General features: G+C 38.4%; 1 protein-coding gene across 3 annotated transcripts in view; it reads left to right on the top strand.

Moving 5' to 3' along the window:
- The window catches only part of Magi3 (membrane associated guanylate kinase, WW and PDZ domain containing 3), a 220,726-nt gene that overhangs the window by 135,468 nt on the left and 57,965 nt on the right, over positions 1-27,293 (top strand). For all 3 annotated transcript variants that reach the window (XM_036189430.1, XM_036189427.1, XM_036189431.1), the window contains exons 6-7: positions 5,787-5,866; positions 25,720-25,777. In XM_036189430.1, the coding sequence (XP_036045323.1) occupies positions 5,787-5,866; positions 25,720-25,777 (138 nt within the window). The remainder of the gene's footprint in view (positions 1-5,786; positions 5,867-25,719; positions 25,778-27,293) is intronic.

Genomic DNA, 27,293 nt, shown 5'->3' with positions numbered 1-27,293 from the left:
TCCTAAAAGAGAAATGGATGAGACCTACATGAGCAAACTGGGGGTGGGGGTGGTATTGGTGAAATTATTAAGGCTACTCCATGAGGTTAAAAGGGAGGTTTATTTTGTGGAGTAACTTATAAGTGAAGGGATAGGTTGCAGGGTCTGGGAAAGGTATGGCGCAGTCCAGTGGTGTTCTCTGGAGAACCCTGCTCGTTCTCCCTCCAGCGCCCAAGGTCCAGAAACCAAGAGAACCCCCCATCCAGATCCCGGGTCTTCAGTGTCCTCTCTCAGCCCCGCCTTGTACGTGTGACTGTTACCAAAGCCTGAATTGGGGTTGGAACTTCCAGGTCAAAGCTGGAATGGCTACCCACTACATCTTCCCCTTTTGTCTAAATAAGAAGGGTCTAACCTAATACAAGACTATATACAAAGAAATGGTTATCAAATATTGTTCAGGAGTAATGAGGGATAATGACCTAGATAAGATGGAACTATAATCAGTGTGAACTATATCAAGCAAGAAACACATACTGAAATCCAGGGAAGTTTAGAGCGTGGGTAAATGGCATGTTACAAAGTTCATTCCAAAAGGTGTCCTATACTAAAGAACCTGAATCTCAACTTAATATATTCTATCTAAGATTACACACACACACACACACACACACACACACACACACACACACACACACAAAGTTGTAACTATAACTGCTAGTCTTTAGTCTCATCAAAGACCTGAGAAGGAATATAATGGTACCTGAGAAATGGAAGATGGATGCAAGCAACTTACGGGAATCTTGCAAGAGTAGACAGAGACAGCTGGTAGCCTGGACAGTCACCTAATGTTTCTCAGCATCGTTGGTGAATTCAAATTGGCTATAGGCCTAGAGTATCTGACAGACCATTTTCAGAAACAGGGATTCTGAAAGACCATCTTACTTTGTCTTGGCAAAGTACAGTGCTCGCTTTCCTTGTGTCCCGCTTGTCCAGAAAGGACAGCATTTGTACTGTCAGCAGTTGAGGCAAGGGCAGTTCTTTGCCCAGTAGGCCATTATGTGTCAAGAAAACAAACTTCCAAATGGAAATGTCTTAGAAGCCCAACATTCTCTTGGGATCAAATTGCTGCCAGGAGCAATTGTGTCTCATGCCAACAGAATTCTAAGTTATTTAAATGCTATATTCTCTAGGTCTGTGAAATGTTTGAAGATTACCTGTCCATCTGACCTATGTGTTTATAAATCTGGATAACCTAACTAACATAATTATAGAGATGACAAGCATAGGTGACAATAAATCTGTAAGTCTTATCTACCTAAACAACCTAAGGACTAAGGCTTCATGTAACAAGGTAAACAGTCTATAAGCAAATGTACGGTAAAGGACGATGACTTTAAAATTGTGACAATACATAAAATATCTTTAAGAGGTAGGAATATATAGTGCAATATGACACTAATCTAAAATATATATCAGTATACAGAATATCTTAAACAGAAGTAGAACATACACACAGTATATAAATTTATATTTGTATCAATATACAAATATTTCAAATAAGAGTAGAAATATATGTACAGTATAACAAATATAGTTCTGTATTTGTATCAATATATAAATTATCTTAAACAGGAATATAAAAATAGTTTACATTTGTATTAACATATAAGAATCCATAACAGTGCAAATTACAGTGCAAATTAGCTAAGGCTACTATTTTACTAAATTTGTTTACTAGTATATACAATAATCTACCGTAATATCTTATACCTATCCATTCCATAACGGAGCGCAAGGGTCGGGTGAAAGAGAGCTTAGGGGAGCAGGAGGTCCCAGCTGGATCAGGGACAGAGTGGGAGAACAAGGAAAGAGATACCATGATAAATGAAGACCCCATGGGAATAGGAAGAAGCAGAGTGCTAGAGAGGTCCCAGAAATCCACAAAGATACCTTCACTATAGACTACTGGCAATGGTTAAGAGAGTGCCTGAGCTGACCTACTCTGGTGATCGGATGGCCGAACACCTTAACTGTCATGATAGAACTCTCATCTAGTGACTGCTGGAAGCAGATGCAGAGCTTCATGGCCAAACCCCAGGTGGAGCTCCAGGAGTCCAATCAACGAGAGAGAGGAGGGATTGTATGAGCAAGAGATATTGAGACTATGATTGGGAAAAGCACAGGGACAAATAGCCAAACTAGTGGAAACACATGAACTGTGAACCAGTAGATGAGGAACCCCCATGGAACTGGACCAGGCCTTCTGGATAAAAGCCATTTCTTATGGAGGACTCACACCCTCACCCCCCACCTCACACAGGGACACAAAGATTCACAAGACATCTTTTTTTTTTTTTTTTCCCCCTGAGCCAGAGTTTCTTTATGTAGCTTTGAGCCTTTCCTGGTACTTACTCTGTAGCCCAGGCGGGCCTCAAACTCATAAGACATCTTTTAGGCAGGCAACGATTCAGACTCATGCTACAGACAGATACAGACAAGGGAGAACATAAGACACAGGGAAAGAGAATTAGAAAATTCAAGTCTCTGTGGACCTCAGGGGACCTCTCCAGCACTCTGCCCACTCGGAACCTGGGGCTTACACAGGGACAATTTGCTCAGCCTGGAAGGAGGGGACTGGACCTGCCTGTGCTGAATCCACCAGGTTTAAATGAATCCCCAGGGGAGTCTTGGCTCTGGAGGAGATGGGAATGGAGGGGAGGGGATGGGGGGAAGGTGGAGGTAGCAGGAGGGGGGAGGACAGGGGAACCCATGGCTGATATGTAAAATTAAAACACAAATATAATAAAAAAAGGGGAGGGGGAGAAAATTCAAATCTGTGCTTGCTCTTGGTAAAATAATTCCAAGAGGATATGCTTTTAATTTATTTTCCTTAATGAGACACTAATGAATTTTAGATACTCTGAGATTATTACTAATGTGTTTAATCAGCACAGATTTTTATGCACTTTAATATAATCTTTGAATCTTCTGCATGAGAAAATCCATTTTGCCAAGTGTTGTACATAGCAGAGACAGGAAGAAATACCTGTTACACCAGGTAGGGAGTCAACAACAGACCAGAGGTCAGATACCACCAGAGTCTAACTTAGTACATCAATGAATGGATTGACTTTGCTTACAGGAGTACTGGTGAGGACTTACTTAAAAATGAAGGCTTGTGTAGTCTTTCCTGCTGCTATCCCTTCCCCACTATGACAACAGACTATATTCCCTGAACTGTGCACCAAAATAAATCTTTGCTCATTAGATTCATTCTTCACAGCTATTTAGACACAGCAGTCAAGAAATTAACTAATAAATATGGCATATGTGAAACTTTTATGTATTTTATGTGAAAAATGAATGTTATACAAACAGTATCTTTCTCTTTACCACTACCTCTACATTTATATCCATTTGTAATATACATATTTATATATAATTATGTGTATATATTAAAGTGAAAATGTATAATGACACTTCAAAAAAAGAGTGCTTACTGCGCTTCCAGAGGACCCAGGTTCAGCTCCTGGCACCCATGTCAGGCAGCTCACACCCACTTCTAATTCTAATTCCTATGAGTCTGGTGCCCTCTGGTCTCCTTGGTCCAGGCAGGAATGTGGTAAATGTACACATTCATACACATAAAATAAAAACAAATGCATTTTTTCAAAAAGAATTGAAACTAAATTGCTAAATGAAAATATAGGGAGAAATTCTATGACATGTGATTTAACAAAGACTTTCTGATATGGCAACAAAAGCAACAAAAACTAAGAAGGCTATAAACTTAAAAACTTCTCCATGCAGCAGTCAGTGAGTGAAAAGGTAACCTATGTAATAGAAACATTTCCAACCGTGTGTTGACTAAAGAGTTTGTGAATCCAGAGTACAGGTGGATTTCTGTAGCTAATGTGGCAGCCCTATGTTAATTGCTTGTGTTAAAATGTGTAACTGTGAGAAAAGAATAAAAATGTAGGTCCAGAAGGTTTAGCCTTTACATTTTAGGAATGGCTTCCATGAGTACTGCTTTACACCTTAGGGAATATTGGGTAAAATCATAGCAAGCAGATTACCTATATTTTCTAATTTAGCAATAACATTTGCATTGGAGACTCAAAGTCAGGCCTTTCTCCAGTAGAAATTTTGAGTGTTGTTTAGGAAGATATTTCTACAGTTTTTTTGTTTTTTCCTAACCATCTGTGTCGGGCTTCTGTGAGTTGTGATCTCTTTCATTTTATTTCATTTGATTCCATTGGTTTTATTTTAGGGATATTCTCTCTGTGTCAGGATGTAGGACACAGACTTTGTAAAATACTCTCATGCTTTCCTATACAAATTATTTAGTGTATGCTTTAAAGTGTCTGTACTATGGTTTACCAGCTAGCAACATACCCGAGAATAGCCGTAGAGCTCTGCAATGGCCGAGGAGGTAAAGGACACGTGAGGTGGCTTCTGCTTTTAACAGTTCTTTTCTTTCTAAAAGCGGACAAGGAAAGAACTTGTTTTTTTCACTATGTTCATAGGAATTCAATAATAATTGACATTATGTTGACTTCCTACCTTTCATCTCAAACATTTTCTTATCTGACATCCCTTTGTTTCAGAGACCTTTTATTGTGCGCGCACGTGTGTGTGTGTGTGGGTGTGGGTGTGTGTGTGCGCGCGCGCACGCGCGCAGATACATGTCAGTAGGTACAAGTGTACTGTATGGGTTTGTTGCACAAGGGGAGGACTGAGGGTAATTTTAGGTATAATCCTCAGGAACACTATCTACCTCTTGAGACAGGTCTCTCACTGGAACATGGTGCTTGCCAGTTAGGCTAGGCTAACCGGCCAGTGAGCCCCCAAACCCATCTGTCTCTGCCTCCCCAGTGCTAGGATTACAAGTCTATGCCACCAAACCCAGCATTTTCACATGCGTCTGAAGCTTGAACTTGGGTCCAGCATTTTACTGACTGCTGTTTCCCTAGCCCTATTTCAGGGACTTTGATTATTGATTGTGTTCTTTGCAGCTTAGTAGTTTTAGCATTATTGCCTTACTTGGTGACTTGTCCTGAAGCTGACTGTGACCTGTAACGAAATTAAACACATTGTTCTTTAGGAGCATTTTTGGCCTACTTCACAGAAAGGAACAATGGCATGACCTTTCTGTTTTATTCCACCTTGTTTGTTTGTTTGTTTGTTTCAAGTGATCCATGTTAATGAAAATACGGTTGTATAGAATGGTGTTTAACCAGAGCCATTATTTTCCACTTACATGTTGCAAAGCAGCCACTTTAGTAAAAGTTACCTTACTTTAAGGAGCCTCTGTAGGGTAGAAGCTGTTTGTCTTTTTGTTTTCAGCCCCCAGCTCTGTACATACAAATCACAGATGATCACAAAAACAAAACAAAAAACAAACAAAAAAATTTGCAGTACTTTTTAACAAAAAAAATTCCTGCAGCAAGTAAACATGATTTTTAGTTCAGCTTTTCCAGCTAGCAATGCACAGTTATGTGGCTATGTGCCCACCCTTTGAAATGGTTTTGACTGCTTAAATAAGTTTATCATTCTGTACGTGGCATTTGGTCCCTTCTTTAAATTCTTCATTCTCAAATTTGTGCCTCCAGCGTTACCTTTCCTTTATGGCAGTTTCTAAGTAATCGATTGGGAACAATAGGATGATTGAGTCTGTAGTATACAAATGGAGCTTGTAGAAGATAAATGTTTTAATGTCACATGCTTTTTAGTGATTTTGAGTCTTTGATTTTGCAATACTGTTCTTCTTTATTTTACTATTTCTAATTGAGATCTTTATTCCACAGTCATAATACCAAGACAACCACCTGGTTGGATCCTCGTCTCTGCAAGAAAGCCAAAGCCCCTGAAGACTGTGAAGATGGAGGTAGAGATTCAGAAGCTTTTTGTACAAGGCTTATTCTCTTAATCCTCCCTTACTCTTCCTGCTTAGATAATGAGTTTTCCAAAACCCTAAGTAAATACTAATATTCATAAGCACACAAGCAACGGATTGTAATCATAATTAGCTGATGGTAGTAATTACGTTGTTATATATAATTTTATAAGAATTTTTTTACCTCCTCTAAAAAAAGAAAAATGTCACTGCTGGTTTTTAAATATATGTCCTACAGCCAAACTTTTAAAATTATATTCAGTAAATTAGGTACAGCTTCATTATGCCTGATAGGCCACCAGATTTGAAGACTCACTCTAAAGCTGCAGTCAGACAGTGTATGACTTACGTAAGGACAAATAGATTAATGTAACAAAATAGAGGGTAGTTTGATACAAAATAGTAATAGTTTGATATACATCTAGTCACTTGATTTGCAATTAATTTTCCTAGAATCAATTCACTGAGGAGAAGAAAGCATCTTCAACAAATGATGCAGGAACTAAGTTGACATTCTGTGCATAAGGCCCTAGTTTCCATTGCTAGTACTACAAAACAAACAAAAAACAGAAAGAACATACTGGAAAAGCAAACCTCACCTATACCTCATTTCCTACACATAAATTAATTTCAGATAAATCGAAAACCTAATCATAAAGCTAAACCATAAAACTTTTAGAAGAAAATACAGGAGAACACATTCATAAAGTGGAGATTGATAGTTTCTGTACAAGCTATAAAAAGTAAGACCAGAAGAAAAATTGATGTTTTGTGCTTAATTTTAAAATTTTAAGTGTTCTTTAAAAGACATCTCTAAGAAAATTAATAAGCTAAGCCTGGTTATCACAGTCCTATATTCTAGCTACATATGAAGCTGGGACAGAGAATTGCAAGTTTAAAACCAACCTGAGTCCAGGCAGTGGGACTGCACACCCTTAATCCCAGCACTTGGGAGGCAGAGACAGGTGGATCTCTGTGAGTTCAAGGCCAGCCTGGTCTACAGAGCAAGTTCCAGGACAGACTTCAAAGCTACAGAGAAACTTAGTACCGAAAAACCAAGATAGATAGATAGATAGATAGATAGATAGATAGATAGATAGATAGATAAGTAAATGGATAAATAAGTAAGTAAATAAATAAATAAATACCAACCTAGGCAACTTAGTGAGACTCTGTCTAAAAATTTGAAGATATATTTAGAGGGGCTAGTGTTATAGGTCAGTAATGTGTATGGGTGTTTTGCTTGTGTGTGTCTTGTGTACCACCTGCATTCATTGCCTACAGAGGCCAGCAGAGGGCAGCAGATGTCCCTGGAACTAGAGTTGTGAGTCACCAGATGGGGAAGTCCTGGGAACTGAACTAGGGTCCTCTGCAAAAGCAGCAAGTGCACTCAGTAGCTGAGCCACTGTGCCATCCTCTATAAAGAATTGATTTATAACTCAATGAGAAGTCAAACAACCCTATTAAAGAAAGTGAACACCGTATTTAAATAAACATTTTACCAAAGAAGGTACACAAATAGCCAAAATGTACATGAAAAAGTCACTGAAAACCATTTATTAGAGTGGTTTGCTATTTTAACCCACTGCAATGACTGCAGGAATAAGAAAGATAACAATTAGAGGAACAAAAGCTCTTCTGTATTGATGTACAGAATGTAAAACGGTACAGCCACTTTAAAAACTATTTTGTCAGTTTCTTAAAAGTTAAATATAAATTTGTCTACCATATGATTTAGCAATTCCATTTATGTATATGTACCCAAGAAGAATGAAGTGTGTGTGTGTGTGTGTGTGTATACAAAGATTTATAGGCAAATATTTATAGTAAACACTTAATAAATACATCCAAAATGGAAACAACCATTTACATAATATGTAAAATGTAATATAACCCTACAATTGACTAATGCTCAGCAATAAAAATAAATATTTATACATAAACTGCAATTATATTGCCCAAAATAAAAAAAGATGACACAAAAGACCAGATTGCACTATTCTCTATATAAGAGAGTAATGAAATCTAGGGAAAGAGAAAAGTTTAGGGGTTACCTTGGGAAGAGGATGGGAATAGAGTTTACTTGTGAATTTCTTAAGAATGATAGAAATATGTGGATTGAGTTAGTGACTATAAAAAATAAGTAAGTTACTAAAAAGTCATTGTAATACATCTCTAATTGACATCTGCTTTCAAAGGAAAAATGATTTTCTCTAGTGGAGTCTAATCTGGCATATTAAGTGAAAGTCGTGTGCCCAGCAGTAGATGGCCAACACTGAAGGAACTCAATGGCATTGGTGTAGACATTTGTCTTATATTGCTTGCTGGGGCATTTTTGTTCCTTTTGCCATATTGGTCTTTTGCTTATGTATTATGGTTTCTGATTTTATGTTTTTATAAATTTGTTTTTGAGTATTAGTGTCTTTGGTCTTTGTGTTTCTTGTAGTTTTTTCCCTTTTATTGAAAATTTAATTTTTTTCTCACATAATATATCCTGATTACAGTTTCTCCTCCCTTTATTCCTCCCAGTTCCTCCGCACATCCCCTCCCATCCAGATCCATGCCCTTCTTGTTTCTCATTAGAAAACAAACAGGCTTCTAAAGGTTAATAACAAAATAAATTAAAATATAAAGGGTAATAATAAAAGAAAGTAAAATTAACACATCCGAATTGGGCAAAACAAACAAACAGAAGGAAGGGAGCCGGAGAGAAGACACAAGAAACAGAACCACTGGTTTGTACACCCAAGAATCTCATAAAAACACTCAACTGGAAACCGTAATCTATATGCAAAGAACCTGCAAGGTTAAAAGAGCGAAGAAAAAATATACAAATAGGATAAAAATAAAAAATAATTATAGAAAATTAACAATAACCAAAATAAAGAAATGAGTAAAAGGAAAAGCCCTGACACATTGTAAGACAAGGAAGCTCCAAAAAGATGCTGTTGAGTTCTTCTCTGTTGGCCATCCACTGCTGGGCATACAGCCTACCCTTGACAATAGTTTGTTTCTCTAATGAGATTCCCTTGGAAGAAAATATTTTTTTATTTATAAGTGGTTACTAATTGGAGATGCTTTTGGGTTAGGGATGGGCCATGTGTCCCCTTCTTTCAGCTCTGGGACACAATTGGTGCAGACAATGCAGGCCTGTGCATGCTGCTTCAGTCTCTGTGAGTTCACATGTGTGCCAATCATGTTGATGTAGAGGGCCTTGTTTTCTTGGTGTTCTCCATTCTCTCTGGCTCTTACACTCTTCTGCCTCCCCTCCCCTCCCATGGGGTTCTCTGAGCCTTGAGGGGAGAAATTTGATGGAGACATCCCATTTAGGGATGAGTGTTCCAAGGTTTCTCACTCTTTGCATAAAGTCTGGCTCTGGATCTCTGTGTGTTTCCATCCACTGCAGGGAGAAGCTTCGCTGAGGAAGACACTGAGCAAGACACTTTTGAGTATAGTAGAATGTCATTATGAGTCATTTTATTGCTACTTTTTTGTTTATTTGATTTTAAAAACAGTAGTATTTGTTTTTACCCTAAATCCCTGGGCTATCTAGTCTCAGGTTTTTGGTCACCCAAGCAGTGTCAGGTATTGGTTCTATCTAGGGAGTGGGCATTAAGTCAAATCAGATATTGGTTGGTTACTCCCACAAACTTTGTACTACCATTACATTCACAAATTTTGCAGACTAGACACTATTGTAGAACATAGGATTTGTGGCTCATTTGGTGTTTACATTTCTCCTTTGGTAGGATGCAGAGTATGGTGTGAAGGCTCTGTATAGAAACCACTTCATCTCCATGTTCAATGAGTTATGTAGGTGTTATCTTAAGCAATGGGGCTTTGCCATCAGTTTGTAGAGAGCAAAAGCCTAGGTTATTTGTGGGTTCCTGTGGGGTCCCTTTGGCCAATCACTTAATTTAGATGTAATCCAATCCTTGTACTGCAGTTTTCATTTGGTGACAAAACATGGCTAGTTGGGGCTCTGTCTCTCCCATTATTTAGTGATTTCATTTAGATCATCTTCATGTATGTATATATTTTAGGAAGCATCTATTGAATTAGGTTCCCACACTACCCCTCAAATGGTTTTTAATTTTAGCTGTCTCTTTCTATAGTCCCTTCATTATTCCCTTCTTCCCCCGCTCCACCTGATTCTTCTCTCCCAGTCCTCCTCCTTCCAATGCATCCAAAACTATCTATTGTATTTCCCTTTCCTAGGGAGATCTGTCACCCCACCCTCGTGTCCTTACTTTGTACCTAAACTCTGTGGTTTGATGGATTGTAACTTGGTTATCATTGACTTAACAGCTAATATCTACATACAAGTAAATGCATACCATATTTGTCTTTCAGGATCTGGGTTACTTCACTCAGGATGATTTTTTTTCTGGTTCCATCTATTTAATCTGTAACTTTCATTATTCATTCATTCTGTCTATCTATCTATCTATCTATCTATCTATCTATCTATCTATCTATCTATCTATCTATCTGGATAACACTCCATTGTGCAGGGTACCACATTTTCTTTATCCATTCTTCTGCTGAGGGACATCTAGGTTGTTTCCCATTTCTGGCTATTCTGAATAGAGCATCAATGAATATGGTTGTGCAAGTGGTCTTGTGGTAGGAGAAAGCAACCTTTGGGCATATGCTGAATGGTGTAACTAGATCTTAAGGTAGATTGATTCCCACCTTCCTGAGGAACTGATTTCCATAGTGGCCATATAAATTTGCACTCCCAGTAGCAATGGAGGAGTGTTCCCCTTGTTCCACATCCTCACCAGCATGAGCTGTCATTTGTTTAATTGACCTTAGCCATTCTGAAGGGTGTAAGATGAATTCTCAAAGTAGTTTTGATTTGCATTTTCCTATTACTAAGGATATTGAACATGCCTTTAAGTGTTTCTCAACAATTTGAGTTTCTTCTTTTGAGAATTCTCTGCTTAGATCTATACCCCATTTTTTAATTGGGTTATTGGTTTCTTGAAATCTAGGGGGTTTTTTGCTTTTGTTTTTTGAAGTTCTTTATATATTTTAGATATTAGCCCTCTATTGGATGGGTAGTTGGTAAAAATCTTTTCCCATTGTGTAGGCTGCCACTTAGTCCAAATGATAGTGTTCTTTGCTATACAGAAGCTTCTCAGTTTCATTAGGTCCCATTTAATAATTGTTGATTTTAGTGCCTGTGCTTATGATGTTCTGTTCAGAAAGTCTTTTCCTGTGCCAATGAGTTTAAGGCTATCACACTTTCTCTTCTCTCAGGTTCAGTGTATCTGGCTCTATGTTAAGGTCTGTGATCTATTTGGAATTGAGTTTTATGCAGGGTGATAAATATGAATCTATTTGGATTTTTGTACATGTAGCCATCCAGTTTGACCAGCACCATTTTTGGGAAATACTATTTTTTTTTACAGTGTGTATTTCTGGCTTCTTTATAAAAAAAAAAAAAAATCAGGTATCCATAGGTGTGTGAATTTATGTCTGGGTCTTCAATTTTATTCTAATGATCAACATGTCTATTTCTGTGCCCACATCATACTGTTTTTATTATTATAGCTTTGTATACATCTTGATATTGAGGATTGTACCTCCAGCAGTTCTTTTATTATTCAGTATTATTTTAGCAATGTTGTGGTGTTTTGTTGTTGTTTTGGTCTTTTGTTTTGTTTGTGTGGTTCCATATTAAGCTAAAGATTGTCTTTTCAAGGTCTGTGAAGAATTTTAATGGGAATTGCATTGAATCTGTAGATTGCCTTTGGTAAGATGGCTATTTTTTCTATATTAATCCTTCTGATCCATGAGTGTGGGAGATCTGCCCGTCTTCTGATATTTTCTTCAGTGTCTTAAAGCTTTTATCGTACAAGTCTTTTACTTGTTTGGGTAGAGTTTCATGTCTTGAGGCTGATCTCTTCCTCACTCTGGCATTTGTCAGAGGGCCACTGATTTTTGTGAGTTAAGTTTTGTGTCCAGCTACTTTGCTGAAAGTATTTATCAGCTGTAGGAATCCCGGTGGAATTTTTTTTGGGGGGTGGGGTTTGAGACAGAATTTCTTTGTGTATCTTTGGAGCCTGTCCTGTAACTCACTATGTAGACCAGGCTGGCCTCGAACTCACAGAGATCCACTTGCCTCTGCCTCCTGGGTGCTGGGATTAAAGGTGTGCACTACCACCGCTTAGCCCCCAATGGAATTTTTAGGGTCACCTATGTATACTGTCATTATATGCAAATAAAGATACTTTGACTTCTTTTCTAATTTGTATCCCTTTGATCCCCTTTAGTGATGTCTATCCTTGATATTAAGGTGTTTCTTGGATGCAGCAGAAGGATGGATCCTGTTTTCAAATCCATTATTATCCCATGTCTTTTTATTTTGAGAACACTGATGTTGAAAGATATTAATGAACAATATTTGTTTATTCCTGTTACTTTGTTGTTGTTATTTGTGTGTGTGTGTGTGTGTGTGTGTGTGTGTGTGTGTGTGTTTCCCTTCTTTTGATTTGCTGGTCTGGGATTAATTTATTTCTTGTGTTTTCTTTGGTGTGTTTAACCTCTTTTGGTTGGAATTTTTCTTGTACCACTTTATGTAGGGCTGGATTTGTAGATAAATACTGATAATTTGGTTTTTCATGGAAAGTCTTTATTTTCTTCTTGTATTGTGATTGAAAGTTTTGCTGGGCATAGTAGTCTGGCCTAGCAACCCTGGTCTCTTATATTCTGTAGAACATATGTCCAGGCCCTTCTGGCTTTTAGAGTCTTGATCGAGAAGTCAGGTGTTAATCTAGTAGATCTAACTTTATGTGTTAAATGCTCTTTTTCCCTTGCATCTTTTAATATTCTTTCTTTGTTCTGTACATTTAGTGTTTTTATTGTTATATGTAGAAGGGAATTTCTTTCCTGGTCTAGTGTATTTGGTGTTCTGTATGCTTCTTGTACCTTGATAGACATTTCCTTCATTAGGTTAGGGAAATTTACTTCTATGATTTTGTTGAAAATACTTTCTGTACCTTTAACCTGGCTTTCTTCCCCTTCCTCTATTCCTATTATTCTTAGATTTGATTTATTTTATTTTATTTTTATTTTTTTGTTTTTTCGAGACAGGGTTTCTCTGTGTAGCTTGGTGCCTTTCCTGGAACTCACTCTGTAGACCAGGCTGGCCTCCAACTCACAGAGATCCGCCTCACTCTGCCTCCCGAGTGCTGGGATTAAAGGCAGATTTGCTCTTTTCATAATGAAAAAAAATCCAAAAAAGTTTGGATTTTCTTTATTGACTCTGTTCCCACTTTCATGTCTTGAACTCTTTTAATTATTTCCTTCTAATGTTTGTATTTTCATAGATTTCTTTAAGGGATTTATTCATTTCCTTTCTAAGGCCCTCTATCATATTTATAAAGGCTATTTTACAGTCTTGGCCTTGTGTTTCAGCTGTGTTACAATGCTTGGGGCCTACTGTGGTAGAGTTGCTGGGCTCTAGTGGAGACATTGTCCTGGCTGTTATTGTGTTTTTACACTGGTGTCTGGGCACACAGGTTTGGGAAGATTGTGATTCTAGGTGTTGATAATCTCGTCTTTGTTGATTGGGTGTTTTGTTCCTTGGTTCTTAGGAGAATGTGATGGCTGTGTGTTGCTTGGTAGGGAATTTTTTGGCGTCCTTATAAAGTGTGGCCACTGGGGGTTCTGGATAAAACGTTCCTTATACTCAGGAATGGGGAGAGACTGGGGCAGGGGGTGGGAGGTGAGGGAGCCCACAATTGCCTGTAACTCCAGCTCCAGGGAATCCAGCACCCTCTTCTGGATTCTGTAGGTATCGACTACACAAACACATACACATAGTTTTAAAAAAAAATTAAAAAGAAAGAAAACAAGGGGAGAAGGCTGAGCATGATGGCACATTCCTATAATTCCAGTGCTTGGGAGGTGGAGGGCAAAGGAGAAGGCAGGTGACAGGTGAGAGGAAATAATTCTCTGTTCTCTCCTGTCGTGTGTGTTCCAAGAATCAAACTTGGGTGTTCAGGCTTGGAGCCTGGCACCCCTGCCCAGCCCCTGTATTTTCTTTATAAAAAGCCATTGTATAGGCAGACTACAATATGTGATACTTTAAAAACTGACTTTTCCGATTGTGCATATTTATTAGTCTTTGTCTTTTTTGTTGATTTGTTCTCTTTCCCACTCCCTAATCCATTTTCTGCTCAATTCTCTGCATTTTCTCTTGTCTTTAGTGGGAGATATGTGTTCCTCTCATTCTGTTGACTGACTGTAGCTGACCCACTTAATCTCTAGTATTTTGTTCCTCATTCTGAACTAGATTTCTGTGTTACCTGTTGCTTTTGAGCCTATTTTTAGTTGTCTCATTGGCATCTCAGATGCACATGTTTAAAAATAAATTTGACGTCTTTGGTCTATTTATTTCATAGACTTCATTCTCTTGAATATTACAAGGTTAGTAGTTCTTGCCTCTTCTTGCTCCCTAGAAAGCTCTCAGTTCCTGGAGGTTGGTTGTTTTCATGTTTGTTGTTGTTATTTTTTTATTTTGTCAGTGTATTAGTCAAAATTATAAACATATAAAAAAACTGAAAGAATTTTACTGTAAACACATATATGTGTGCCATTGAGGTATTACAAATAATGTGTTGTTTTGTAGCCTAGGCTGGTCTCAAATCTCTGTAGTCATTCTGCCACTCCTCATACTCTAGGATTAAAGGTCTGGGGCTTTTGTTTTATATTCTTCTCTATTCTACTGTTCTGATACATCCTTAACACCAGTAGTCTCCAAGATGTTGGTATTAAAACTGTCTAATGGCATACTAGAAGAAAACATTGGAACTTATTTTCATAACATTGTTGAAAATAAAAATATTTATATAAAGTAAACTTTACTATTTTATGTACTATTTTGGTAATGGCACTCTTACTCATTCCATATATCAAAATTGCCACATACATTATCCCAAAGATTTTGACCATGAACCCTTCCATAACACTGAAGTTTTGCAGTTTACTTGAGCCCATTTGTACTTATGATTTGTAGCTTTTAAGGTAACTCACACAAAATGGAATGCTGCTTTAAGAGATTTAAACAGAAATACTGCTAATTGAAGATAATACAGACATGCCCAAGCCAATAATAAAATAAATAGAAGTTGAGCTGGCATTCTCAGATACCTCATATGAGGCATTTTCAGGGACATTAAGGTACTAACAATTATGAAGTCTTCTCCATTTTAAACATCTGGTTTTACATATGCTGTATTAGATACATATCACTGTGTATATATGTATACAACTATAGTATATATACACATAGTATATATTATGTGTATGTGTGTGTATATATATATATATATATATATATATATATATATATATATATACTGTAGATGTATATATGTAAAATCAGTGTGTATATATGGGTAAATATGTGTCTTGGCACATATTCATTTTTTTTTTTTTTTTACTGGATAGACTACGTAACCAAAGTCTTTTGAGACGTTGCCTTATACTATTAAATTAATCTTTCTGAAATATAACTACCTCTCTCTTGCTTCCCACTGTCCAATAAATAAAGGCCAGACTATTTTTTAAAATATTGAGGACTTTTATTTTAGCAATTGAACCATCTTGTTCAAACTGTTTTCATGGCAAATCTGATATAATTTTGTCTTCTTTGTCATATGCCCATTTCTTTTGCCAAGAACCAGCAAAAGTTCCTGACTCATATCTATTATTCTAAGCACAATTCTAAAGAGTTTCTTCAGCGACCCCTTTGTGCTCTTTTATGTTTGAATTAGATGCTGTCTTCTCTGTACTTTACTGGTAGAATATGACTTGTCTCTAGTCATATGCTGTGCTATGTTGTATTATAACTAGATACCAGCCCTCAAGAGCAAGGATGTTGCCCTAGTTACCTGTGTGTCCCTTCATCAGAGACTTAAATGTTTGGAAGGAAAGAAAGAGGGAATGTGTCTGAGTTAGCGTTCTATTGCCGTGAAGAGACACCGTGACCACAGCAACTCTCATAAAGGAAACATTGAATTTAGGGGGCTTGTTTATAGTTTCAGAGATTCAGTCTATTATCATCATGGTGAGGAGCATGGTGGCAAGGAGGACACTTGAGCTGAGTGTCCTTGCATCTTTTTTTTTTGTTTGTTTGGTTTTTGTTTTTCTAGACAAGGTTTCCCTGTGTAGCTTTCCGCCTTTCCTGGATCTCACTTGGTAGCCCAGGCTGGCCTCAGACTCACAGAGATCCACCTGGCTCTGCCTACTGAGTGCTGAGATTAAAGGCGTGCGCCACCACTGCCCAGCTGAGTCCTTATATCTTAATAGGCAGGCTACAGGAAGTCAACCGACACCCTGGATGGTATTCTGAGCATAGGGAACCTCAAAGCCCTCCCCAACTGGGACACACTTCTTCCAACAAGGCCATAACCCCTCTTAACAAAGCCACACCTCCTAATAGTGCCACTCCCTATGAGATTATAGGGGCCACTACATTCAAACTACCACAGAGGGAGAAAGTTCCCAGGCTAGAGGAGGCAGGGAAGGGGGAGAAGCTATGATGTCTTTCAGATTAATTTGATGACCCTTGCAGACAGTATTTTTTTTAAATTCTGTAATGTTCTGTGGAAGGTGATAGTTGTCTTCATTCACTAGTTTAGAGTCACAATAAAACTAATATACAAGCTACAGACATAAGGTCAGATGTAGGCTAACCAGTGAGTGTGTAGCCCTGCATCTATATGGATGTTCTCTTCTTTACCTCTGTAGGAAGCAGCATTAAGCACCTGTACTCTTCTCCCATGAGGCAGACATGGTAGAGGAGAGACTAGAATGTTCCTCAGCAGGCAGGTAGTATCTGAAACAGGAGTTCTAGAGTCTCAAGCATACTGAATATATTCAGTAAAGTTCACTACTCAAGTAAGATACTTTTTTCTTTGTGGAAGGAACTGAGGGACCCAAAGAAACTGGGAATGTTTCTCTTACTCTTCTCTATGTCACACAGTATAATCATTAGTAATGTCCCCTTTTATTCTCATGTGACAACATGGGTCATCCACATGGCTCATCAGGTAAAGATGGCTTGCTGCCAGACCTGACTACAGCTTTCATTCCCCAACCCACATGGTAAAAGGGGCGAACTGACTGCTGAAAGATGTTCTCTAAGCTCCACATGTGCATCGTGGTACGTGTTTACACAGGGATACACATAAACAAAGACCGTTCACATGGTTCTTCTGCATTGATTCTAAGAATATTTAAACACATTCAGCAATGGGTTACAACTAGATACACATTCTGATACTGCCTGTATATAATCTGGTGGGAAGGCCGTGATTGTAACCCTCAGCCTCTGTTTTATGCTCAGGAACTTTGAACACTTTCTCTGTGCACTTTGCCTCCTCTCACAGCAAAGCACAGCTCCGCAGTTACCTGTGTTCACTATAGAGTATGGCCGAGTCTCACTGGCATTCTTCGTCATGCTTTATATAAAGTAGATTTGGAAGAAAACAGTACTTTGAATGTGGGACTGTACAGTGTAAGGTACTGTTTGCCATCCACTGATCATTTAAAATCTTCTAGGAAAACTTCACCAGTTGTAAAACTTGTCCTTTCTTTCCCAGTCTTCTGAAATTTGAACCCAGCTCTGTCTCCACACTATCTGATGATTTAACTGATGAACATACTTATCTTCCATTCAAATAACATAATTAGTGTTTTGGCTTAAGTAATTATCTTAAAGTACAACATCAGGATTCTGTTCTACTCCCAACCCACCCATTTATTATATGATGAAAGAATGATTAAGATTATATTTTTACCAAAGGCATCTTATGAATATATTGGATGTTGAATTCATTTTGGAGCTTTGAAAATGATAATAGAAAATTACCAGCTGAATAGACAGACCTCCACTATGAGAAAGCAGTTGTAATTCATACATTTAAATAAGAAAAAATTCATTTTGAAAAAGAGAAAAGGGAAAGGATATATCATGGGCATTAAAACCATCCAGCTGCTTAATATGCCAAAAATAGTTTTGCTCTTTTGAGTCAATTGTTTAGGGGAAAATGCATCTGTTTCTAACAGAGAAAAAAATAGTGAGGTTAGTTAGGTCCTTCCTGTTCTCTAAATAAATATATTTCTGTTGCCCTTGACCCTACATCCTTTACATAGTTCTTACATGATCTTTTTCACAATTTTTTTTCTTTTAAGGTTATCTCTTGTTTAGGACTCTACCTCTATTTTATAATTACAGTGATTGTAATAGTCTTGCAGTTAGCTCCCACCTCAACCCTCACCTTTTCAGTAAACTGCTTTTCTCAAGCCTTCCCAACCCCCATACAGGGTTTCTCTGTGTGCCGCCCTGGCTGTGGCTGTCCTAGAACTTGTTCTGTAGACCAGGCTGGCCTCAGACTCAGAGATCCACCTGCCTCTGCTTCCTAGGTACTGGAATTAAAGGTGTGTGCTACCACCACCTGGCTCTTCTTTCTTTTCTTTCCTTTTTTTTTTTTTTTTGTCAAGGTCTCACTATGTAGCCCTGGGCTAGCCTGGAACTAACTCTCTGTGTAGACCAGGTTGGCATCAAGCTAACAAAGGTAAACTTACATCTATGTTCTAAGTGCTTTGATTAATGGCATGTGCTACCATGCCCAGCCTAGAACTGCTTTCCTTAAAATCACCAGTAACCTGACTGTCTAGCTTGGTAGATTCTTGGTAGCTCTTCCCCATAGCTTTACACAGCTTCATTAGTGTTGGTCATTCCTTCTGTCTTTGCCTCCTTCCCCTGAGTTTCTCCTTCCACTTTCTACTACAGCAGAGTTCCTAAGCCTCTGCTTATTTTTCACCTTCCTCTGTTCACAGTTTGAGTAATCTTATCCACTGCCATGCTGTCCCCGTGGTGTCTGCCAGATGTTTCTTTTCCTATATTTATCTGTGGAATCTAGCTTCATCTTGCCAGGATACGAGCTTCATAGGTACCTCCGTCAGGATGTTTTCAGACCACATAAAGGAATACCATTCCCTCTTGCCTTTAACAGATGATAGTCTTGTCTGTTGTTTGAGTCAAGAACTGGTTATTCTAAGCCTTTCCCTCACTGTTGTTGTTATTGTTGTTGTTGCTGCTGCAGTTCCAGTTAAGAACTAAGTTCTAGCATTACAGCTTTTAAAAACGTAACCATTTCTTAAATGTCTCCGTGTGCTAGACACAGTGGTAAGACATTTGTAATGCTTACTCTGTCTCCTAAGTTCCTCTAAATCTTTTTATATTTTTAGTTCCTGCAACTATTTTTTTCATATTAGTTATTAATAAGTACTTGATAATGTGTTGTAGTAGTTAATCTTTGTTACCAGAGATTATAAAAAATTAGTTATATTTGACTTTAGTACTTCTCTGAGGATGTTTCCAGAAAGGTTTATTTAACTGGGAGGGAAGGTAACCCAGAATCCATTGGGAAGAAATTCCAGACTGAATAACAGGAGAAAGTGAGCTGAACTTTCTTCCTGACCATGGAAGCAACTAGACCAGCTGCTTCACATTCCTGCTGCAGTGCCTTCCCCACCATGGTGGCCTGGGCCTTTCAGGTGTGAGTCACAACTAATTCTTCCTTCTGTAAGCTGCTTCGTTAGGAATTTTGTCACAGCAACACGTCAAGTAACTGTACGCCTATCATTTTTATGTCAAGAGAACTAGGAAGTGAGGAATCCCCTTGGCCTCCTCCCCCACTCTTCTCTTCTCTCAGTCTCTATGTAATCATCGATCCTATCACTCACTTCCTTTTCTGTGTTACATGCCCATTTTCTTCACTCCTACTACCAATGCCTTACCTCCAGCCTTCATAATTTATTACCCAGTCTATTAATGTCTACTGTCATATCACTCCATTTTGTTTCTTCCTGTTACTGATGGCCTGTAATTTTTTTTTTTTTTTTTTGAGCTGAGGATCGAACCCAGGGCCTTGCTCTTGCTAGGCAAACGCTCTACCACTGAGCTAAATCCCCAACCCAGCCTGTAATCTTTTACAAATATAAATTTAATCATGTCACAGTCCTGCTTAATCATTCTTATTATCATCAAAATAAAGATCATGAGCCTGGGGTGATGACTAAGTGGGTAGGAATGCTTACTGTGCAATAAAGAGGGCCTGAGTGTGAATTTCAGACATCCATATGAAAGACAGGCATAGTCATGTGTTCCTGTCACCCAGTCTTATAGGTCAGAGACAGGTGGGTTCCTGGGTGCTCACTGGCCAGCCAACCTGCTTGAAATGGTGAGCTTCACGTTCAGTGAGAGACCTTGTCTCAAAAACTAAGCTAGAAGGCCAGTGAGATGGCTTAGCAGGCAAAGGCCACCAAGCCCAAGCACCTGAGTTCAATCCCTATATCCCGCATGGGTAAAACCAATTCCTGCAAACTGTTCTTTGATCATCACACATATTCCTTGGCATGTGTGCACATGGCGTGTGTGTACACACACACACACAAATAAATGCAATGAAAAAATAAGGTGGAAGGCTCTAGAGGAAGACACCTAGTGTCCTCCTTTGTCCTCCATGCTCATATGTACCATGCACATACATCACATGTACCACACACAAAAGGAAAGATCAGATTCCTTAATATGGCACTCTGGGATTGTTGTAATTGGCACTTACTTATAAGACTCGTCAGTCTTTGCATACAACTTTTTCTCTATTCTGCCAAATTATCTGTGATCACTAAAAAGGAAAGGCATTTTTTAGTCTACATTTTATTTTATTTAGCAAAGGAAATACTAGGTAAAAATGTACCACAAAGACACATCAGTTATGTCTAAGTATAAGATACATCTTGTGTTTATTTCTTCTCCATTTGATATGCTTGTAATATTTTAAGCATGAATATATTCTTTTCATTACTCTTTAAAACAGTTTTTTTAATTACATTTTATTCATAAAAATACATTGATTTTACTCAATGGGCACTTTCAAAACAGCTGTCATTAAATACACTGTATAACCTTAGCAAACTATTAAAACAATAACAAGAATAAAAGTAATATCAAATGTTAACAAAACCTTAAACCAAAAAAAAATTTTTTTAAATGTAAAGATATTTTGATTATATTATTCCCTTCTCCCAAGTCCTAGATCCCTCTCCTCCTCTGTACTCACCAAACTTTAAAGTTCTTTCCCACCAAACAAACAAAAACACTGTCTACTGTATATTGGTCAACTACTCCTGAACATGAGGCCTGCCCTAGAGTGGTTGATATATCCAGTGTCACTCCATTGGAGAAAACTAATTTTCTCTCTCTTAGCAGGTATAATAACAGTTCAGTTGTTAATCTTTACCCTACTGTATAGGTTATCATTTCAAAAAGTCAAAACAAAAACTATCACAATGTAATTGGACAAGACAGACCATCAGAGGGAAAAGAACCCAAGAGAAGGCACAAGAATCAGAGACCCATTCATTTACATACTCAGGAGTCCCATAAAAGCACTGAACTAGAAGCCATAATATATATGCAGAGGACCTGGTGGGACACACCCAGGCCCATGCATGCTGCTACTGCAGTCTCTGAGTTCATGGGTGCTTTGCTCAGGTTGGTTGAGAAGGTCCTGTTTCCTTGATGGCCTTCATCTCTTGTGGCTCTTACACTCTTTGGCCTTCCCTTCTCTTCTCTGAGCTCTGAAGTGAGGGGTTTGATGGAGAATTCCTACTTAGGGCTGACTATTCCAAGGTCTCTCATTCTCTGTGCAATGTCTGGCTGGGGGTCTCTGTATTTGTTCCAATCTGCTGCAGGCCAAAGCTTCTCTGAAGATGGCCGAACAAGACATTGGTCTATGAGTATAGTATAATATCTTTAGGAGACATTTTATCACACTTCTTTTTCACTTTTTAGACCAGTATTTCGTTTTACCTGGGTTTATGGCTGGCTGGGTGTTTATGTTTCTCTTTTAGTAGCATGCAGAGTGCCTTCCTGTACCAGAAGGCTCTCTGTAGGCACCAGTTCCATGTCCATGTTCAATGAGTTGTGTAGGCGCTGTCTTCCGCAGTGGGGCTGGCAAAGCATTCTTAATACCTCAGTGTTCTTTGAGTTCTTCGAGTTCTTCTTCATTGTCTCTGATTTGTCTTTTAGACGACTGAAACATCTCTACACATTAACTTTTTCAATAGCTATTCTCAGAGTTGATTGTATTCCTCTTCACGCCCTCCAAACCCTATCTTCATCTTGTCGTTTCTTTTCTATTTTTCTGTCTAATCAAGAACTGCATTGTGTTCTTAATATTTTTAATCAAAAGGAGGCAGGGAGAAGAAAGGAAGGAAAAGGAAAAGAGAAAGGAATGTGTATATAGTTTTTAGGCATTTTAATCTGTTACCACCTTCATTTTAAAAGGGAAGTAACAAACCACCTCTTTATCTGTATTAATCTATTATACAGAGACTGTTAATGCTATAAGTGGCAATGACTTAAAATTATGAGAAGTAACTCAGAAGACGGATTACCACATTTGCTCTTCTAAGGAAGGCTAATTGCTACATGCTAAATAGAGTCAACTTCCAAGTTCATGCTGCAATATATTTATGTTTATCTTTTATCCATCTTAAGTATTAATGCATATTTTGTAAAGAGTGTTGTGATTTTTCTTCACTCCTATACCATCTCCAAAGATAGAACACCAATCGAGCTACAGGTACAGAAGTTACCCCAACTTAGCAGTGCTTGGTTTCCATGCTGTCTCAACAGTGTCTAGTGAAGAAAAAGCCTTGTCTTGATGATATGCTTCAAAATCCAAAATTTTCCTACTCAGTTAACAGTTACTTGGAGATAAAACCTTACAACTATTAAACTGATTGCACAGGATCAAAGTGAACCAAATTATATCTCATTACTTCATATTTTTTTCTAAAGTTTTCACATTTCAATTACTTTGGTGGGTTTTTTTATTTTAAATTAGGGTTCTGTAGAGAAACAGCATCAATATATATTATAAGGGAGATTTGCTTGGATGGGTTTAATTCATAGGGGCCATGTAGTCCAGCAATGGCTGTCTACATGCTGGAGAAGCTGACAATCTGGTAGCTACTTGTAATTCACAAAACTGCATGTCTCAGCTGTCTCTATGTGGTGCTGGAGGCCTAGAAGACCCATGGAGAGCCACTGGTCTTCAGTCCACATTGTGGAAGTCCAAGAAGCTGTGTTCCTGTCAGTAAAGGAGAACAGCAGTAGTGGAGATACACTCACCAGTCAGAAAGGAAGGCAGGCTGGGGAGGCATGAATGTTTTCCTTAGATTTCTTTGTATCACAGGAAAGTACTACCCAATGTGGGAAAGGAGGGGACCTCTTCTCCCCTTAGTCTATCCTGGAATTGCCCTCACTGACCTGCCGAAAGGCATGCCTCTTAGTTGATTCCAGATCTCATTGGGTTGAGAAGATTAACCAGCACACCCTAGTTTTCATTTTCTCTACCTCAACAGTTCAACCATGTTCTTCAAAGGAAAACCATAAAACCTCATCAGATTTGGAGAACACTAACAGGTTATAGAGTAACAAAAGAGGTTGAAGCTGTAAGGAATTAGGGGACAGAGGGGGAATATGATCAAAATAATCCTGGGCATGTATGAAATTCTCAAAATGCTTTTAAAAGCTCAAAAGAGAAAAGAGATGGGGTAATTCAAGAGTTTTTCAAGAGGCTAATAACATGTTCTCTTTATTCTGAATTCAAAATAAAAATTTTGTTTGTTTTTATTTTTTGAGACAGGATTTATCTGTGTAACCTTGGCTGTCCTAGAACTCACTCTGTAGACCAGGCTGACCTTGGATTATAGAGCTCTGCCTGCCTCTGCCTCTGCCTCCCAAGTTCTGGGATTATAGTAAAAGTAGTATATAGTTTGTCAGTTTATCACAATGGCATTTTGTTTATAAAATTGACATGTCACAATTGAATATTAATGGCATAAAATGTTTTCATGTATTCTAAGCCTGTCTTCTATCCAGTGCATTTTGTTTATAGTATATGCACTCCAAAGGAATTGAAAGTAAAGAGACTTGGGACCAGAGACATGGCTCAATGGTTTAAAAGTACTGGCTGGGGGGCTGAAGAGAGGTTTCAGTGGTTAAGAGCACTGACTGCTTCTCCAAAGGACCAGGATTCAATTCCCAGCACTCATATGGTGATACATTCTTCTGGCCTTCACAAGTACCAGGCATACATGCAGGCAGAACACCCATACACATAGTAGAATTTTTAAAAGGAAAATAAAGGGATAGGATATCATAATGTACAACTGTAGATTTTTTTTTAACTATATCTTGTCTGTGTTTGGTGTCACAAGTCTGTAATCCCAGTACTCAGGAGACAGAAGCAGGTAGACCTCTGGAATTCAAGGCCAGGCTGGTTACATAATGAGACCTTGTCTAAAAAAGATGAAAAACAAAGTTTCTTCTTGTTCAGTTCCTACTTACAATTGGAAACACTACAACCACTAGCTAGGAACATCCCTGCCAATTTAATCCATACGTACCTATTAAAATGGTTCTTCAAGAACCTGAACATCAAGGAATACAAAATGGGAAAGAAGAGGATTTTGGTAGGGGCAGTTTATTTTGGAAAGGTCAGGTTTTGTTTTGTTTTGTTGTTGTTTTTTCCAAACTATCAGAAATTTGAATGTGACTTCAGTTTTTCTCATATTTTCTTAACTGGTCTCTTGGAATTAATAATACATGGTAAGGCTATGTAAGATGTTTGTTACCAAAGCAGATCACACAAAGATTACACAAGGTGCTGGTAATTAAGTTGGTTCTTCAGATACTCTGCTGAAGATAATATAAGGAAAAGGTGGTCCTTCCTTAGGTTTTAAACAAATCTGGATCATACACTTGAAATGGCAGAAATCCAAGGTTGGTTCTTCTTTGAGAAGTAGGTCAGAATATAATAAGTGATAATACATAAAAGTAGAAAACACAATTAGCTGCTGCTACTTGGATTGGACTTATGGGAATGTGTGTTTCACATCAGCCTTATCAGGCATCTTAAAAGAAACAGAAGCAGTGATTTATTACAATAACTTATGTTTTTATTTTATTCTGTGTTTGTATGTGTGTGTATGTATAGATGTGTTCAATGAGTGCAAATGCCCAAGGGGCCAGAGGTGTTGGATTCTCTGTGTTTGTATGTGTGCGTATGTATAGGTGTGTTCACATGAGTGCAAATGCCCAAGGGGCCAGAGGCGTTGGATTCTCTGTGTTTGTATGTGTGCATATGTATAGGTGTGTTCACATGAGTGCAAATGCCCAAGGGGCCAGAGGCATTGGATTCTCTGGAACTAGAGTAGCAGACCGTGGTGTGCCTGATGTGCGTGCTGAGGATGGAACTCAGGTCCATCTTTCCAGCTCCCTAATAACTATGTCTTGTATTCAGATAACATTTTTTACTTTAATGTTAGGGTTTTATTTTGTTTTTTTGTTTTGTTTTTGTTTTTGTTTTTTTGCTTTGTTGTTGTTGTTGTTGTTGTTTGATTGGTTTGGTTTGTCTTTGTTTTTGTTTTTAGACAAGGTTCTACTAGATAGTCCCAGCTGGCCTAGAACTCACTCTGCAGACCAGGCTGGCCTCAAACTCACAGAAATCCACCTGATTCTGCCTCCTGAGTGCTGACATTAAAGGTGTGCACCACCGCACCCAGCGAAGACCAGCTTTTGTTCTAGTATCCTGATTACTTGCTGAGATACACTTGGCTAATGAAGAAGCCTCTCAAACTTAAACTGTTTAGTTTTATGAGATGTGGACCCTCAGCTTTCTAACCTCTCAAACATTAACTGACTAAGGTAAATTCACTCAGTGATGCATTCTTTTCTTTATTTACAGAGCTTCCTTATGGCTGGGAGAAAATAGAGGACCCTCAGTATGGAACATACTATGTTGAGTAAGTGTGTTATTTGAGTTAATAGTTTCCCAACTGTTTTCTTTTTCTGTACAGCACTAAGGAATACTAAATATGACATCTTAGGCTTTGTGATCTAATTTGCTGGTTATTTTAACTAGAAGAAGGAGCACTTTCTGCACTGACTTTGAGCTTTTCAGAAGTTAGCATTGGGTTTCTCAATACAGAACCTAAGAGGGGAGGCCAGAGTGGCGGCATATGTCTATACACCCAGTTCTCCAGAGGGTGAGGACAGAGATTCAGAGTTCAGGGGTTTGAGATGAACCTAGCAATAGAGAAAGACTCATCTCAAAGGAAAGAAGAGAAAGGAAGGAGGAACAAGGAAGGGTAGGAGGGAGACGAGAGTAAAGGAAGGAGGGAAACTGTGGAGGACTAGTGGCTGCAGAGGCTGTCCTTGCTACTGCACTCTTTAAAGAGGAAGGCAGTACATGGACACTGGGTGACTGAACTCCTGCGGTCTCTTCCGTCACTACCAGTGTGCACTTCCAAAAGGCCTTACAGGCACTGTAACGTAGGGATCCAAAACTTAGAAGTATAGAATTAAAGGTGTGTTCTCTTTTGAAGAGGTCTAGAAAGGGTAGGATTCTTTCAAGGGGTGAAGTTGCTTCTAATGCAGCTGTATAAACCGATAGAAACTGTATATAACAGGCAGGAACACCACACGGTGGTTGTTGTTAGTGGTCACCTGCACTTGTGAGATTTCTTTCCCTTTATCGGATTGCTACACTGTTCAGACCAGGAGAATTACCTTCTGTCTGGATGCTACAGAGAGGCTGTTAACCTTAGGTGTTGATGCCAGGAGAATTTATGTCAGAAACCTCGGTGTTACCTGGGAATTTAGAGGAGTGAGGGTCCTCTGTTTTCTCCCAGCCATAAGGAAGCCCTGCAAATAAAGAAAAGAATTCACCAGTGAGTGAATTTACCTTATTCAACTAATGCTTGAGAGTTAGAAAGCTGAAGGCTCATTCTTCAGAGAACAAACAAGTTTAAGTTTGAATGACTTCTTCATTAGCCCAGTGTATCTCAGCAGGTCATTAGGATACAAGAAGAAAAGCTGATGTTAGCTGCCTTATTTGCAAAAGCAAAATAATACTACTGTCAGGAAAAATATAGAAGTTTAAAGAATTTTCTCATTTTGCCGGGTGGTGGTAGTGCACACCTTTAATCTCAGTACCTGGGAAGCAGAAGTATGTGGATCTCTGTGAATTTGAGGTCAACCTGGTCCACAGAGCGAGTTCCAGGACAGCCAGAGCTGTTACACAGAGAAACCCTGTCTCAAAACAAAAACAAAAGAATCTAATTTTATGATTGATTTTCAACACTAGTTGTTATAAATCAATGCCATTTCCTGGTAATTATCCCTAAAGTAAATATCTTTGGCTCCCACTTTGGTCTTTAATATGTAGGTTGTTATTGCATTTCTGTAGTTAGATATTTGAAGTCACTTCTGAAAAGCAAGTATGTATCCTAAGGAAGCAACTCAGAGTCATCTGTAGCT

The sequence above is a fragment of the Onychomys torridus genome, chromosome 6, assembly GCF_903995425.1.
Source record: "Onychomys torridus chromosome 6, mOncTor1.1, whole genome shotgun sequence".
Lineage (NCBI taxonomy): Eukaryota > Metazoa > Chordata > Mammalia > Rodentia > Cricetidae > Onychomys > Onychomys torridus.
The sequence above is the reverse complement of the archived record's forward strand: the minus strand, read 5'-3'. Positions and strand labels throughout refer to the sequence as shown.